Here is a 17460-nt window from a genome sequence, read left to right as displayed (position 1 = left end):
AGCCAGGTCGGAGGCCTTGCCACAACCTGCCTCAAGGAGAAGGGCAGAAAGAAGTCCTGCAGGCAGACTAGAGTAGCTACTTTTGCTGCAGCCAATGAGGGCTCAGCACGGCAATATAAAAGAAGCTGCTGGGCCAGATCTAGGGCTGACTGGGAGGGTAGCAGCTGAACTTTAGACCTGGTTGGATACCCATGTCCAGTGGCTGAAGACAAGCCATGACAAAACTTTACAGAACCCTGGACAGGGTGCATTGAAAGCCTGGCCCCAAAGCTCTGAGAGACTGGACAGAGCAGAGTTTCAGTGTTTTGGGGAAGTGGCACAGGGAGCAAGGTAGCAGCAGACAGCAGAGACACTTAGTAGGTAACTGCTATTTACAGGGTCCCTGGGCTGGGGCCCAGAGGAGTGGGTGGGCCTGGGTCATCCCAACCTTAAGCAGCTACACAAGGGGGTAAAGAAGAAGCCTCGTCCAGGCAACTGACCAGAAAACTGTCTGGGATACCTTCACCCCAAAGACAGTTGGGTCAGAGAAGCATCAGAGACACCAGTGGCCATGAAGGGGTGACCACAAGAGGGTGAGCCCCTTCTCACCATGTTCACTATCATATTATCGTATAGCATATTAAGCAATTTTCTTCTATAGTGTGTATCTGCTTGAGGAAAGTATGTCCTCAATTTCTGTAACATTTTTGCTTACCTTCTGTTTTCTGAAGCAGTTCAAGTGACTTTTGTTCCAATTTTCGCAGTGTAATTTGGTCAGCAGAGATACTCTCCAATAACTCGTAACGCTGTTGCTCTAACTGGGGTGTTTCATAAATTACTACAGCTGACAAAAGTTGATCTTGCAAACCTTGGAATGTTACAGTGAAGTTGATCATTGTGACCATGTTACAAACTGCAGGGAGGAAATGTGGGTTGGCTTTTTGTGTTGTCATGTATAACCTGAAATCACAAAGCATTTTAAATGTCAAAGGAATATGTAGTGATACCTATCTGCATATGGGACTCTGGCAGACTTCAGCCAGGCTTCCCCAACCATGCCTCAATTCTATCTAGTTTTCCCCTCCTCCAAACTGGACTCCTCACCCATACACTGTCACCAACTCTAGCCACATATAGCAGTGATGTGTAACTTAAATAATCATTCTCTAGATTGCAGATGTTTAAATCTGTCATCTTTAGTCCTGCCCTACACCTCCCTTGGTCAAGAAGCTCAAACAGTCCCAAAGTTCCCCAGCTCCCAGAACACACAGCAGAAAGAAAGAGAGACTCACACCCCTGCACAAGGGTTGGACTACTACAGATTCTAGCACACACACAGAAGGAGAGAATTCAGGGCAGAATTCTCCCCAAACCAACTCCAACTTCCTCTGGTTATTCTTCCATTGTCCAATCCATCTTCTCCCCACCCTTTTCCTCTCTAACCCTTACCCTACCCCCCTTACCTGAAGCCCAAAGGTTCTCTTCCGTCTCCTATCCCTCTGATTCCTATTTATTCCCCTCTCAGGAATACCCACATCCTTCATGGCAGACTCAAACAGCTCCTCCCCATTACCACTGATTTTGCATCCTTAATCACTCCTACCATCCACATGTAATTTATTTTATTTTAAAAAATAGTTCCAGTGCCTCCTGAATATTATGTATTCAGATTGCACTTCTCAAAAATAAAAAAATAAAACAAAAACACACCTCAAAAGATGCAGATTTTTCTCAAATGCTTACAACTCATTCTCAGATTTCTACCCATGGTGGATTTCAAACTTCAAAGTTACTAGAATTTGAATTTAAATGCTTTTTTTCTCCTGGGAGGCTGTGTCTTGTTGAAATGACCTTCATTTGCATAGTTACCCTTACCCCTAAACTGACATGAAGCATAGCGAGCACGTGGAGGACACCTCAGAGACTAACAAATTTATTAGATCATGAACTTTCATGAGTAATACCCTCTTCATGAGATGAATTAAAGAGGAAATTACAGAATCCAGGGCATATATAACAGCAAAATAAGTTACGTATCAATCGTAGGACCAGTGTTAATTAAGATAATTAAGTCAGGGTGGATGTATCTCATTCACAACATTTGATGTGGTGATGCCAATATCAAAAGCAGGGAAATTGCCTTTGGACACAAATCACACATCAGGAATGGTAACACATAAAAACCTGTAGGGTGGAACATTTTAACCTCCCTGGACATTCAATAACAGACTTAGAAGTAGTCATTCTTTTACAAAAGAATGTTATCTCCTGATTACAAAAGGAGACAGCTGAACTGGAATTCATTTATAGGTTCAATACTATCAACTTAGGCCTGAATAATGATCTCAACTGGTCAACGCACTACAACGGCAATTTCCCTGCTTTTGATATTTGCTTCTTATACCAGTGTCAGCAGTGTTTTGGTCTGAGCCACATGTCTGTTCTAAGCTCCTCATCATAAGGGTAGGGTTCTCAGGTACTAGCTCACATATGAGGGTTAGGATGAGAGTCTCAGATCCCTTTAGAACAGTGATTCTCAGAGGCTGTGTCCAGACTCAAGGGTTTTTTCGAAAAAAGTAGCCTTCACTTGCGTCTAGACTACAGCCGCGTTCTTTCGAAATTAAATAGAAAGAATACGGCTTTTCTTTCGACGGTGGTAAACCTAATTTCACGAGGAAGAACGCCTTTTTTCGAAAGTGTTCTTTCGAAAAAAGGCATTCTTGAATGCAAACAGGGCATTTTCGGAAGAGAGCATCCAGACTGCCTGGGTGCTTTATTTTGAAAACGCGGCTTGCTTTTTCAAAAGTGCTGGTTGCAGTCTACATGCTCTTTTTCGAAAGAGGCTTTTTCAAAAGATACTTTCGAAAAAGCCTCTTTCGAAAGAGGCTTGCAGTCTAGACGTAGCCAAAGTGTGGTCCACAACCATCATGCAGGTGGGCTGTGGGCTTGGGGTTTACCTCCCTGTTCCTCACAACACGGAACTTGCACTGGTGCTCCAGTCCCATAGCCCTCCCAGTGAGGTTGGAGCACCAGCACTAGCTTCCTGCTGTGGGTGGAGGAGGGGGAGTGAGCAAGCTTCACAGGCTGTATCCAGCTTGAGGAAGAAGGAAGTGACTCTGTGTGCTGCCACTCCCCCTTCCTCTGGCTGGGTGAATGGCAGCACAGGAAACTGCCCACCTGGAAGCTTTCCATGTTGCTTCCACTGGCTGGAATCATGGCCAATGGAAGCCATGGGAGCAATGCCTGGCAACGGCAGGAGGCACAAGACAGGTAAGGACCCTTCATCCCCCTCATGCCCAGACCTTGTGCCACAATCACTCTGATGCATCCCCTTCATGCCAAGACCATGCATCCCCACCCTGCTCCCACACCCTAACACCTGACCAGATCTTGCACTCCCACCTTCTGCCCAGACCTTGCATTCCCACCTTCTGGCCAGACCCCCCTCCACCTGCTCCTGCACTCTACCTCTCACCCAGATATCCCACCTTCACTTTGCTCCTGCACCCTACCTCCTGTCCAGACCCTCACTCTGAGCCTGCTCCTACCCTCAACTTAGGCACCTCCCAGACAGAACCTGCATCTGAGATCCCAGATCACATGGGAGGGGTAGGGAGAACAGCTCAGAACCTCCTATTCCACACATAGGCAAGTCTCCTCCAGAGCAAAACAGAAAGGGGTTACACCCTGCACCTTCACTTCTAATCACCTTCTCCTCCCAACAAGCATTTGCTTGTGTAGTTTCTTTTTTTCCAAAAATAATTTTAGCACCTTCTGAATATTTTACTGTAAATCACATTGCATTTTCCCTAAGTTAAAACAAACAAACAAACTTGTCACAAGCAAGTTGGAGCAATATGCCTACTTTTTTCATACCAGATTGCTGTCCAGGGGGATTTGAACTCTCAGGGTGTGCCTATGCTGCAATTAAAAACCTATGGTCAGGGCTGGCTTAGTTAGAACAAGTTCGACGGGGCCCTGCAGCTATTTTGGTTGAGAAAAAAAAAACGGCACACAAAAAACCCCCAGCTACCTCCCCACCAAGCCCCAAAGGTAGAATCATAGAACCATAGAGCTGGAAAGAGACCACAGAAGGTCATCAAGTCCAGCCACCTGCTCTAGGCAGGACCAATCTCAACTAAATCAACCCGGCCAGGGCTTTGTCAAGCCGAGACTTAAACACCTCTAGGGATGGATACTCCACTACTTCCCTAGGTAACCCATTCCAGTGCTTCACTACCCTCCTAGTTAAATAGTTTTTCCTAATATCCAACCTGGACCTCTCCCACCACAACTTGAGACCATTGCTCCTTGTTCTGCCATCTGTCACTACTGAGAACAGCCTCTCTCCATCCTCTTTGGAACCTCCCTTCAGGAAGTTGAAGGCTGCTATCAAATCCCCCCTCACGCTTTGCTTCTGCAGACTAAACAGACCCAAGTCCCTCAGCCTCTCCTCATAAGTCATGTTCTCCAGCCCCCTAATCATTTTGGTTGCCCTCCGCTGGACCCTCTCCAATGCATCCATGTCCTTTTGTAGTGGGGGGCCCAGAACTGGACACAGTACTCCAGATGTGGCCTCACCAGAGCCGAATAAAGGGGAATAATGACATCTCTGGATCTGCTGGCAATGCTCCTCTTAATGCAACCTAATGGCTAATGCCATTAGCCTTCTTGGCTACAAGGGCACACTGTTGACTCATATCCAGCTTGTCATCCACTGTAACCCCCAGGTCCTTTTCTGCAGAACTACGGCTTAGTTGGTTGGTCCCCAGCCTGTAACAATGCTTGGGATTCTTCCGTCCCAAGTGCAGGACTCTGCACTTGTCCTTGTTGAACCTCATCAGATTTCTTGTGGCCCAATCCTCCAGTTTGTCTAAGTCACTCTGGACCCTATCTCTGCCCTCAAGTGTATCTACCTCTCCCCCTAGCTTAGTGTCATCTGCAAACTTGCTGAGGGTGCAATCCATCCCCTCATCCAGGTCATTAATAAAGATATTGAACAAAACCTGTCCTAGAACCAAACCTTGGGGCACTCTGCTAGAAACTGACTGCCATCCTGATGTCGAGCCATAGCTAACCCCCCCTCCTCCCGCCGCACAGGATAACCCTGCGCTCAACTCACACCTCCTGTGGCACAGGGAGCCGCCGCACTCCTCTGGGGCCGACGCCCCCTCCTGCAGCGCGCTCGGCACACTTCCGGGTTCAGGGCGCAGGGCCCCTTTAGGCGTGGGGCCCAATTCGGGGGAATCGGACGAATCGGCCTAAGGCCGGCCCTGCCTATGGTAGGTCCATACCAGCTGACTTGGAGTTGCAGAGGTCAGGATATGGGGCTGATTAACTTTGGCTGGAGCTCAGGCCCCATAAGATGTAGTCCACCTCTACAAAGGCCATACATTTATACTGCAATTAAATATCCCCTTAGTCCGAGCTATGTAACCCACAAGCCTGTGTCAGCTGGCACAGGACAGTTCTGGATATTTAATTGTAGTAAAGGTAAAGGCAATGCTCAGAGTCAAGGACTTCACAGCTACACAGGTTTTGTGACAGAGAAGTAATTTTCCAGATTGTATAGTCAGTGTCTTTCTCTGCACATGTACTTTATGATCTGCTAGGAGCATGAAGAAGTGTATGAGCCTTAGAACTGGTTGGCACATGCCTAACTGGAAAAGCAAACTCTATTAAAATATTTTGATTTCCCTCAAAAGGCTGATGAGTTCCATGTACTGTTGGGAAAACTCTTGAGCATAATACTGTTGTGATGATATGAGGCCTGTTTGATCTCTACTTGTGAACAAAAAGTGTCAGAATGTGTTTTCTGGGGGTTGTATCTTGGGAACAACTTGATCAAATGGCCCCAATATTGGATCACTCTCAGAACTCTGTGCCTCATGGGAATCCTAACCATATGCATTTTAAGAGCACTTAAAGTAAAGCTTTAAACAGCTTTTAATACACTGAAAGATAAAGTTTTAGGTGGCTCAGTCTGGGCTCCAAATCTTGGTGGATATTTTTTACCTCAATATTTGTGTGCCTCAGTATCCCTTTTGTAAAGGTAGGATGACACCACCCACTTTCAAGATGTTGTGCAAATGAATTATTTAATATTTATGAAGCAATTGCATACCACAATTATAAGCACCCAAAAAAGACTATGAAGAAAGATAAGGTTACTCACTGTGTGAAATAACTTAAGTTCTTTGAGATGTGAGTGCTCCACTCTAGGGCTGTGTCTACACTGGGCCACTTATTCCGGAAAAGCTTTTCAGGAATAAGCTGCGAGCTGTCTACACTGGCCCCTTGAATTTCCAGAAAAGCAGTGACGATTTACTGTAAGAAATCAGCTGCTTTTCCAGAAAAACTATGCTGCTCCCGTTCGGGCAAAAGTCGTTTTTCCGGAAAACTGTTCCGGAAAAGGGCCAGTGTAGACAGCACAGTAGTGTTTTCCGGAAAAAAGCCCCGATCGCGAAAATGACGATCGGGACTTTTTTCCGGAAAAGCGCGTCTACATTGACCACGGACGCTTTTCCGGAAAAAGGGCTTTTCAGGAAAAGCATCCTGCCAATGTAGACGCTCTTTTTCCGGAAATACTTACAACGGAAAACTGTTCCGTTTTAAGCATTTCCGGAAAAAGGTGCCAGTGTAGATGTAGCCTAGGTGTTGGAGATCTTCAGTAGCAGTGCTTGATTGGGATGTACACGTGCAGTTGGCATCTTGCCACCGTGTTGGAGTCTGTTTGGCACTTGCACATCCCAACCTCTTCAGTTCCTTCTCTATCATAGAGCCATTTAAGTAGAACGCCAAAATAGAGGGGAGAAGGGTGGTAGTGGAGCACCGATGGGGGCACATATCTCAAAGAACTTTATTTACTGAACAAGGTGAGTAGCCTTCTCTTCAAGTGATGTCCCTATGGGTGTGCCACTCAGGTGACTATAAAACAGTTCCCCTATAATTGAAGGGACTTTGGACTTGAGTAACTGGTAGCAGCAGACAGCAGTCTGGCCTTGCAAGGTGTCAGTTCTGGTGTCTCAGATGATGGTGTATGGTGCAACGCCCATCTAGAAGCTTTACATATATCAGTAATAGGTACCTCATGGAGAAATGCTGTGGATATAGACACAGCTCGAGTGGAGTGAGTTCAGATGCCCCTTAGGGGCTTCAAAATTCTGGCTTTGATAATATGACCTAATACAATCTGATAGGCACTTGCATAGTTGTTGCTTAGAAACAGCTGCACCTTTGGATTGGTCAGCAGTGGACAGGAAAGAATTTGAGGAATGGTTTAGTTCAGTCCAAGAAGAAGGTAATTGCCTGTCTGATGTCAAGGGTGTATAGTGTTGCTTCCTCTGGGGTTTTGTGGGGTTTGGGGTAAAATGTAGGTAGACTAATTGAGGTGGAAAGCTTCCACCTTTGGAAGAAATTTAGCATGGGCTCGCATAGCGACCTCATCTTTGAAGAATATAGTGTAGTGAGGGTTGGCCATTAATATACTGGCTTTTCCTACAGTTCTCGCTGATGTGATAGCCACAAGGAATGCTGCTTTCATGGACATGTGTAGGAGGGAATAGGTGACTAGAGGTTCCAGGGCGATTTTCATAAAGGACCTAAAGGCTATGTTCAAATCTCATGTGGGTGGGGGCGGGGTTGTACTTCTCAATAGAGGTTTTGGAGTCTGGTAAGAAGGGTTTTATGGTGGGGTGTGTGAAAATGGGGAAGTTGTCCAATTTATCATGAAAGGCTGTGAGATGAACTCTGATGGAACTGACAGGCTATCATTCTTTAGGTCTAAAATATAGTGTAGGATATTGGGGAGGGATGCATTGCGAGGTTTGGGGTACCATGAGCACCACATGGAGAATTGTTTCCACTTATATAGTTAAGAATTGCAACTGGAGTCTTGTCTGCTGTGTAATAATACATATCTGACTTTCTCTGAACAGGTCAGCTTGTGTACCTGGAACAACCACGCTTTCAGATGGAGCTTCTCCAGTTGTGAAAGAAAGATGTGACCATTGCCCCGGGAGGAGAGGAGGTTCAGTCTCATCAGAAGATGTACTGAAGGGTGGATCAATGTGCATAGCAGGTAAAGATACCACATCTACCTGTGCTATATTGAAGCAATGAGTATGACCCTGGTGTTGTCATTTCTGAGTTTGCAGATTACTCTGTGTATAAGTGGAATCAGTGGCTAGGTGTACATGAGTGTCTTGATCCTAGAGATGCAGTCCTAGTTCCCATCCTAGAACAAAATAGGTGGCATTTACAATTCTTTGGTGTTGCAAATAAGTCTACAGATGGGTAAACCCACAGAGAGTACAGGTGCTATGCCACTGTAGGGTTGAAATCCCTTTCATATTCTTGTGAAAAGTGTCTGCTGAATATGTTGGCAGTTGTATTCTGGTATCGGGGGAGTAGGAAGTCTAGATGTCTGTGTGAGGTTGGATGCACCAGTTCCATAGTTTCATGGCCTCTATGCACAGGGAGTGTGAGCAAGCTCCCCCTTGTTTGTTGATGTAGAACATACATGCTGTACTGTCTGACAAGACTCAAATTGGTTTGTGTCTTATCAGTGGAAGAAAGTGAGGACATGCATACCTGACTGCCAATGTTCCCTCTACTCTTTTCCACCCATGTGCATTGAGGCATGTATGAATGTGCACCATTAGTAGAAACAAAAGACCTCATTATTGGCATACTGTTAAACAGCTGGATAGTATTTGACTCTCTTCTGAGTGGCCATACAAGCACACAACTTATAGGGAACACTGCTGACTGCCCTGAGTTTTAGGAAGTTCATGTGTAAATGGGCCACTGTTGGGAATCACATGCCGTGTGTCATGTAGCAGTCTAAGTATGATCCCCAACCTATGAGGAAGTCTCTGTAATGAGTATTATCACTGGAGGGTTTTGGTAAAAGGGAACACCTAGGCATATATTCTCCCTTTTTGTCCACCAGAGCAAAACATTCACAGGTGGAGTTATCATATGGAGGCTGTGCTTGGCAGGTTTGTATATTGAGGTGAGAGAGCCCTGGAGATGCCTCATGTACAGTCTGGGGTAGCATATCACTTAGTGGTGATTGCCACGTGGCCTAAAAGTTGTAGGCACATTCTAGCTTCTGTCGTATGGTGGACAGACATTGTTGATATGAGGCATGTGATGGTGAAGAATCTGGCATTTGGGAGGGAGGCTCTGGTAAGGGTTGAGTGTAGGTAAGCCCCAATGATTTCTATGTGTTGAATCCAAATGAGAGTGAACTTTTGAATGTTTATTTGAAGTCCTAGGCTATGAAAGAGTGTGATGGCAGTTTGAGTGGCCAATTAGATCTCTTCATAAGTTTGGCTTTTGATAATGCAGTCTTCAAGGTATGGAAAGAATATGATCCCTTGTTTGCAGAGATGGGCCACAACCACTGCAAGAGTCTTGAAAAACACATTCAGTGCTGTAGAGGGACCAGACAGGAGCTCTCTGTATTGGAAGTGATTGTGCCCCACTCCAAATCAGAGGAATCATCTTTGTGCCGGACATATTGAGATACGGAAGTATGCATCTTGGAGGTCGAGGGCTAAGAACCAGTCCCCTTGTTCTAGTACAGATAATGTTGAGCCCAATGTGACCATCCTGAATCTTTGGGAATGTGTGAATTTGTCAAGTTGTTGCAAATTTAGTATGGGTTGCAATTCTCCATTTTTCCTTTAGGTCAGGAAATAGGGGTGAAACAAGTTCCACTACACCTAGCCGTAGAAGGTGAGTTACCTCTGATCAAAGCAGGTACTTGTGAGAGGGGTCCCTGAACATGGATGGGGGAGAAGGGAAGGGAGTATATGTAGTGAGTCAGCTTGGCCTTCTGCTGACCTGGAAAGGAACCCCTCCCAAAGCCCCATGGTGGGCAATGCCAGAGCAACCTGGCCCCACCCACAGGAAGCAGAAAGGCAGGACAGGAAGTATAAAAGGAGGAGCTCCAAGCTCAGTTGTGTGGCAGGTTCCCCCTGGGATAAAAAACCCTGCGCTTGTCGGCTCTCTGCCAACAAGGAGACCTGACCCCCTCTCAGCCTGCAGACAGGCAGGCCCGAGCTTTAAACTGTGTGACTGTTTTGTGTTGCTCGACCCTGACCAAGGGCTGGGCTTGATAAATTATTGGCTCCATCTGCTGAGTGCCCAGAGCCCTTAACTGTGTAGACTGCAACTATTTGGTTGCGGCCCTGCCCTGACCAAGGGCATGGCCCTCAAACTGCTGCTTAGCCTGCAGCCAGGCCAGTGCCTCCCTGAACTGCGGTATTGTTTGCTGGCCTTCCCTGAATAAGGGCTCAGACCTATGGCCTGAGCGTACCTAAACTTTGTACCTGTGGTTGTTGCCCTGCCCTGACCCGGGGCTTGATTGTATAAACTATTGCTCAAGCAGGCAGCCAGACCTGAGCTCTTGAACTGCTCATAGTTGCTCTGCCCTGTCCAGGGGTGTGGTGGTATAACTGTGGCTCAGCCTGCAGTCAGGCCTGAGCCCCTGAACTGTTTGTCACCTCTCCCTGAGCTAGGGCCCAGACATTAAAACTGCTCCTAAGCTAGACTGTAGGCCAGCTGCCCTGCCTTAACAGCTGGTGGGCTAGCCTGGGAGCAGGGCTTCCTTCGCCCTTTTAACTGGTCAACCCATGAGGTAGTGAGGCAGCTTGGCCTCCCTCCATCCAGAAACCAGTATGAGGGCATGAAGTAAAGAGGATGGAATGGCCACACTGCCCTATTTTCAGGGCCCAGCAGTCTAGCATGATATGTTGCTGAGCATGGAGGAATTCCTGGAAGCGGTGGCCAAGAGGGCACATAAGCACTGTTATTAAGGAGTGGTCACCCAGACCCTCAACCAAGCTTTCAAAATTGTGGTTTGGTTCCTGCTGATTGATACTGGTTGTTTTGTGAGCATCTACTCAGTCTGTTGCAGTTCCTCACAGCATCATAAAGCCTAGGCTACTGGCAGTTGTATTATGGGTGAGACTATTAGTGGGGGCAGTATGGCTTCCTCTTGGAAGAGGGAAGGTATATTCCCAGTGTATGCAGACTGGCCCTGGAGTCTTTTATAGTGTAAAGAACTTCACTGGTCTTGTTAGAACTTTTCTTTATCAAAGGGTAGGTCCTTCACTTTGACCTGTAGTTCTATAGGAAATTCTGAAGAAGAAAGTCACAAGGCTCCATGCATTACTACAGCAATGACCATGGTGTGGGCCACCGTGTCAGTCATATCCAGTGATGCCTGCAGAGCTGTTGTGGATAATAGCCAGCCTCTTACAAGGACCAATTTGAAGTCTGTCCACCTGTCCTCAAAATTGGACAAGCAAAGTCAAAGAATTTGGTGTAATTATCAAAATCATAAGTGACAAGAAGAGCAGCATAGCTGTAGATTCTAAGTTCTAGAGTAATGTAATATAGACATGACTCAAGACATTTAGAATCCTTGTCCGGTGGCATGGATTGGTGTTGGGGGGGAGGGGAGTTTGTCCCGTGCTTTGCAGCTTTGACCACCAAGGAGATCAGTTGAGGCTGAGAAAACAAAAGGTCTGTTAGCTGGAAGATAGTATTTATGATCCAGTCTCTTATATGTTGGTAGCACAGAGGCAGACATCTGCCATATAGTGTCGGCCAGATCTAGTATAACCTCGTGTATGGAGGAAATGACCTTTGATAATGCTGAAGGTCGAAGAATCTTCTGGAGTTTATGCTGAGTCTCCTGCATGTCATCTAAAGGAATGTCTTGGCTGATTGCTACCCTTTTGATTAGCTCCTGAAACTGCTTGAAGTAAACTGCCATCTCTGGTGGGGATGGCATGACAGCTTCATCATGGAAGGAAGAGGAGTTATGTTCAGGTGACTGTCTGGTGCAAGGTCCTCCTCTGTTTCCTTGCATGGATTCTCTGGTGTCCTGGAAGTGAAAGTTTTAGGAGATACTGGAAGAGACAGAATCTGTGTCTTAAGGAGAGATGAGGTATGGGAGCAATGGGGTCAAGAATTGTTGCGGTGCTGAGGGATGCAGCACCATGGCTTTCTGGGTAGATGATGTGAGTCTGGATAACTGGTATTTAGTAGTGGCACGTGCCAATGAGCCCATCACGGTGCTGGTGTAGTCATTGGTCTGACACCAGTGTTGTTGCCGCTGCTGACTCTGGAGCAGTTGTTAGTGCCATTGGTGCTGAGGAAGAGACCTGTGCACATGTAGGTCTCAACTCCTTATGTTTATAACCTGAGCACTTGGTGCCTGATATGCTACAGTGTTCATGAGGATGTCAGCACTGCTGATAAAGTCCTCATTGGGGACCATTTCTTTTTATTCAGATCCTTGTGAGGAGAGGTTGAGGCTTTCTTCCTCTTCTCATTGGAGAGTGGAGCCATGCTCTTGGTCAGTTCTAACCTCAATGGAGAGTATCTGGAGAGGGTTTAGGTATGGTCATCTGACAGCCAAGTTGGAGAAATTTCTCCATAAGTATCATCTTTAAGAGCAAATCCTGGCCATGACAAGTGGGCAAATTTGGGAGGAAGGTACATCTGACTAAGACATTTGACACAAAGGGAATGTCTGTCTGAACGTGGCATGCAGTCCTTGCAAGTGTCACATTTTTTAAAACCAGGGGATCCTGACATATTGTGAGACCATCCTGCAGGGTCGCTCCCAAAGGAGTGAAATGGGAGATTTTTTTAAAAACTAACAAACTAGAATGAACTTTTCTAAAGGAAGGGTAAAGAACCTGGAAGTTTTCATCTACATTATGTTATTTTTTTGTCTTAACAGGGAAGGGGTGCAGCACTGCTCCAAATTCTGTCTTTGCCAGAGGACGGTTGAGAAGGAACTTAGGGGGTCGCGATGCACACATGTCAAACAGACTCCTAATGCCAATATGAGACACCAACTGTGCAAGAATGTCCTGACCAGCCTCTGCTATAGAAGATCTCTGATCAGCAGCCCAATAATGGAACATCTACAGGGATATCACTTGAAGAACCTATAATTCTGATATCAGAGCAGAATTTGATTAGTGTACAGCAAATAGCACATTCAACAACAAAGAGAAATCCAAATACTGAATAACTGCTTATTAAGTAAGCATTCTCCATGCTCTTACTGAATGAAGCATAGTCCTGAGGAAAAATAGTATGTGATTATATAAATGAAGATAGTATCATAATAGATATGCACATAGTGGAGTTGAATTAAGACTGAAGAGGCAAGCTGAATTCTGGAATTTTCTGGCTTACTTTGCTACCTTAATGTTCTTAAAATGTATTTAGCGGCTGTAATTAAATCTATAGTACAATCTAATACAATATTAGATAGAAAAATGTCATAGATAAGGACAATTACCTAAAGTTGTGGTTGTATTCAATTTCAGCATCTCCAATCCTGATGAAGTCTTTACCTTGTCTATTGTAGAGTTCCCTTTTTAAGATTGACTTTAAATTTGAATCCACAGTTTCAGCAAGATCCTATGAATATATTGTCTACATTTCAATCATGATGGTTTATTAATAAACTTGAACAATACACTTGATCTTTTAGCTTTGTAAGCTCAAAATCAAATACACACCTTGGGTTTTATCATTAATTTTAATTTCTGGAGAGAAAGTCATAGCCCTTATACCCAGCTGGGAACTCCCCTAAACAAGAACTGAGGGACAGTAGACATTGAAGAAGCCCTGTCAGTCAGACTCCGTTGGACTCAGGCTGTGTAGGAATGGAAGTATGGGGATAGGAAGGACACGGAACTAGTGCAGATGCACAGGTCCTCATCCCAGGTGGCTTTGTCCTTATGATTCTGTAGGAATCCATGCAGCTGAGAATTTCTTGTATGTATGTGGTTTTATTGAGAAAGTATCAGTGCTTATGGACTGTTCTCTATACTAGTTTTAATGCAGTGTAACATCATTGACATCACTGGAACTACTACTAATTTACATAAGTGTGAGGGAGGAGAATCAGGTTTCTAGAGTTTTAGACAGATATTTAATACGGAATGTAAATAAAACTACTAAGTAGTTCCTTCTCTTCCATCATTCTCCTACTTTTATATCTTTGAAAAGAGTAGTTAACATTCAAATTCACTCTATTCTTCTTACATTCATAGCTTTCTAATGGGATTTCCCCCCCTTGTTCTTAACTCAGAACTCCACAAAATTAAACCAAATTACCTGTAGCAGAATGGAGTCTCCAATTCGCATGGCATTTTCTAAAGTTCTTAAGTAACTGGAATCAGAAGCATGAATTTGTCGTAGCCCATTACCTTCCATTTGACAAACCCATTTAAAAGCCTGTTTCTGTGGATCAATTAGTAAAGGCCATCGTTGTCCATTCTTAACAAGGATAGCATTCTCAATGGAGTACTGGTCGAGAGGCAAACCTTCCTTTTGCCATTTACTGATCTAGAAAATTTTAATTTTCAATATTTCAATATTTTTACATTTTTGACTATCCCTGTTATTTGATGGATACAATGATAACAATTAACTAATGTGGCAAAGCTCTTGCTGTGTCTGGGGGTCCTGTGCTTCTGACAGATTGTGTTCAGCCTCAGCAGCTTATTGTGACCTTCCACACAGCCTCTTCTTTTTTTAGAGGCAAGGATCACAGCCTACTGAGCCATATTCATAACAGGCTAGCCCATAGTATGGACTGAAACCCCTTTAGAATCCTGGTCTCCGTATCCAGGGACAGACTCTGTAGTGGTGTGGGAAGGGGAAAACCTGGGCCTGCCGACTAGTCTGGGTTCCAGCTCAGAGACCCTAAGGCACCAGCAACAGACAGGGTTTGTTCTGCTCCCAGGCTGGCAACTACTTCCCTGGGCCACTTCCCCAAACAATCCCTCCTAGTACCTTTCTTCTGGTACTTGAGCAGTCTATCCTGCTCCTCCACAACACTCTGCCTTACTTGTAGTTCCCAGTTCTCACTCAGACACTCTTCACTCTCAGGGTATGTCTACACTACCCCGCTAGTTCGAACTAGCGGGGTAATGTAGGCGTACCGCACTTGCAAATGAAGCCCGGGATTTGAATTTCCCGGGCTTCATTTGCATAAGCGGGGAGCCGCCATTTTTAAAACCCCGCTGGTTCGAACCCCGTGCAGCGCGGCTACACGGGGCTCGAACTAGGTAGTTCAAACTAGGATTCCTATTCCGAGCTACCGGTACACCTCGTACCGCTTATGCAAATGAAGCCCGGGAAATTCAAATCCTGGGCTTCATTTGCAAGTGCGGTATGCCTACATTACCCTCCTAGTTCAAACTAGGAGGGTAGTGTAGACATACCCTCAGATATTTGACTCCTTTCCTCTTCCTCATGTGCCTCTGAACTAACAGAAGCAGAGCCCTTTTAAACCAGTCTCAACTGGTTCTTGATTGGTCCAGCGTGTTCTGATTAGCCTGACTCGCTTGGCTCAGGAAGGCTCCTAACTGGCTCCAAGTATTCTAACTGGCCTGATTGTCCAGACTGATTCTGGAAAGTTCCTGTTGGTTGTATGTCAGCCCCTGCCCATTTTCCCAGGAAACAGAGATCTACTTAATCTAGGGCTAACATACCTCCCTTCGAGTACTCTCCTGTAGCCTGATCCTGTCACACTACATATAAAGATATAAACAATGTGATACAACAAAATATTTAATCTAGATTGTAAATAATCTGAGTAAAATATGTGGGGAAAAAAGGGACATGCTGTTAAAGCCTTCAACATTAAGCCACCCCCACGAATGCCTCTCACTATCTGCTTATACTATTACCTCATTTTTTTCTGTCATAGCTGTTATTAGGGAGTAATTTGGAGACACAGGAATGATGTTCTTATTACACAATCTCAAGCATTCATTTACTAGCTGCTGTCGATATCCTGCTGATAATACTCCACTGTAGATGATGCATGCTGCTGAAACAAGGGCATCACCCATAATACATTGCAGCTTTTCATCCAGGTTTTTAATGGATTCTTTCCATCGATCCTAACACATTCAAATGAAATATTATAATTTATGGTAAAAATGTAACTAGCTTTAACTATATGTAAATATGCATTTTTAATAATGTAGTCTCAAAGTTTATTGTTTACAATTATGTGAGAGGGAGGGAACTAAGGTGCAGTTGTTGAAATGTGGGAAGATTGTTTTATCAAGCAAGAATAATCCTCAGAAAGGCAATAGGTAAAATGAAGAAAAAAATGCTCACTTACCTTCTCATAATTGTTGTTCTTCGAGAAGTGTTCTTCATGTCCATTCCAACCAGGCACATGAACATATGCGTGCACGGCAGCTGGAAGGTTTTCCCCCTACTAATATCTGTTGGGTCAGTCCAGATGCCTCCTGCAGTGGCACCCTTATGGCACTCAATATAGGGCCCCGCTGACCTGCCACCCACTCTTTTTCTTCTTGCTAGCTACTCCAGTAGAGGGGTAGGAGGGTGGGGAATGGAATGGACATGAGCAATGCAGAGCAATGCATCTCCAAGAACAACAGTTACAAGAAGATAAATAACCAGTTTTTCTTCTTTTCTTTCATGTTAACTCCAACCTGGTGACTCCCAAGTCAAAGTTTTGGATGCTGGGTCAGAATTCACATGACCACTGATTGGAGTAGAGCTCTACCAAAGGCTGCATTACCTCTGGCCGGCTGGGTGATAGCATAATGTGATGTAAAGGTGCATAATGAGGACCATGTAGCCACTTTGTATCTTTCCTGAATGGGAAACTCACCATTTCCACTCTGGTGGAATGTGCAGTGAGCAGATAAACAGGCATCTCTGCCAGGGTATAGCTCTCACAGATGCAGGATGTGATTCATATCAAAATCCACTGGAAAGAGATCAGGAGTCCCTTCATTCTGTCTACCTTTATGACGAAAACAGTTGGGTATACTTCTGGAATTATTTTGTTCTTTCAATGTAAAAGGTGAGTGCTCAGTGAACATCTGAGTGAAGCTTCTGCTCCCCGCCACTTGTGTGTAATTTAGGACAGAACACTGCGGGGAAAATGATCTGGTTGATATGAAATTGGGAATCAACCATCAGGAGGAAAAGCAGGAGGAGGCCTGAGCTTAACCGTGTCCTTATAGAACATGGTGCATGGAAGCTCTGATGTTAGGTCCTTGAGTTCAATTACTTCCTGGCTGATGTTATCACTACCAGAAACACCTCCTTGTATGAAAGGTAAAGCAGAGAGCAAACTGCCAGCAATTCAAAGGGTGGCCTCCTTAATTTGCAAAGGACCAGATTAAGCCCCCAGGTTGGAACCAATTGCCAGACACATGGATAAAGTTGGTTAAGTCTCTTTAGGAAATAGATGACCATAAGGGTGGAAAAGAATGATTGTCCCTCTGCACCTGGATGGAAGGCAGAGATGGTTGTGAAATGAACCCTTATTGATGAAACAGACAGTCCTTGCTGCTTGAGACAGAGAAATTAATCTAATATACCTGGAATAGAGGTGAGTGTTGGGGATGGACGGTACTGTGCTGATCAGAATGGAATTCTCTT

General features: G+C 45.0%; 1 protein-coding gene across 4 annotated transcripts in view; it reads right to left on the bottom strand.

Moving 5' to 3' along the window:
- DNAH14 (dynein axonemal heavy chain 14) overlaps positions 1-17460 on the bottom strand; it is a 599282-nt gene that overhangs the window by 69981 nt on the left and 511841 nt on the right. For all 4 annotated transcript variants that reach the window (XM_075925276.1, XM_075925277.1, XM_075925279.1 and 1 more), the window contains 4 exons: positions 15720-15935; positions 14140-14370; positions 13316-13437; positions 695-939 (listed from right to left, as the gene is read on the bottom strand). In XM_075925276.1, coding sequence (XP_075781391.1) covers positions 695-939; positions 13316-13437; positions 14140-14370; positions 15720-15935 — 814 coding nt within the window. The remainder of the gene's footprint in view (positions 1-694; positions 940-13315; positions 13438-14139; positions 14371-15719; positions 15936-17460) is intronic.

Source organism: Pelodiscus sinensis, chromosome 3 (genome assembly GCF_049634645.1).
Source record: "Pelodiscus sinensis isolate JC-2024 chromosome 3, ASM4963464v1, whole genome shotgun sequence".
Lineage (NCBI taxonomy): Eukaryota > Metazoa > Chordata > Testudines > Trionychidae > Pelodiscus > Pelodiscus sinensis.
The sequence above is the reverse complement of the archived record's forward strand: the minus strand, read 5'-3'. Positions and strand labels throughout refer to the sequence as shown.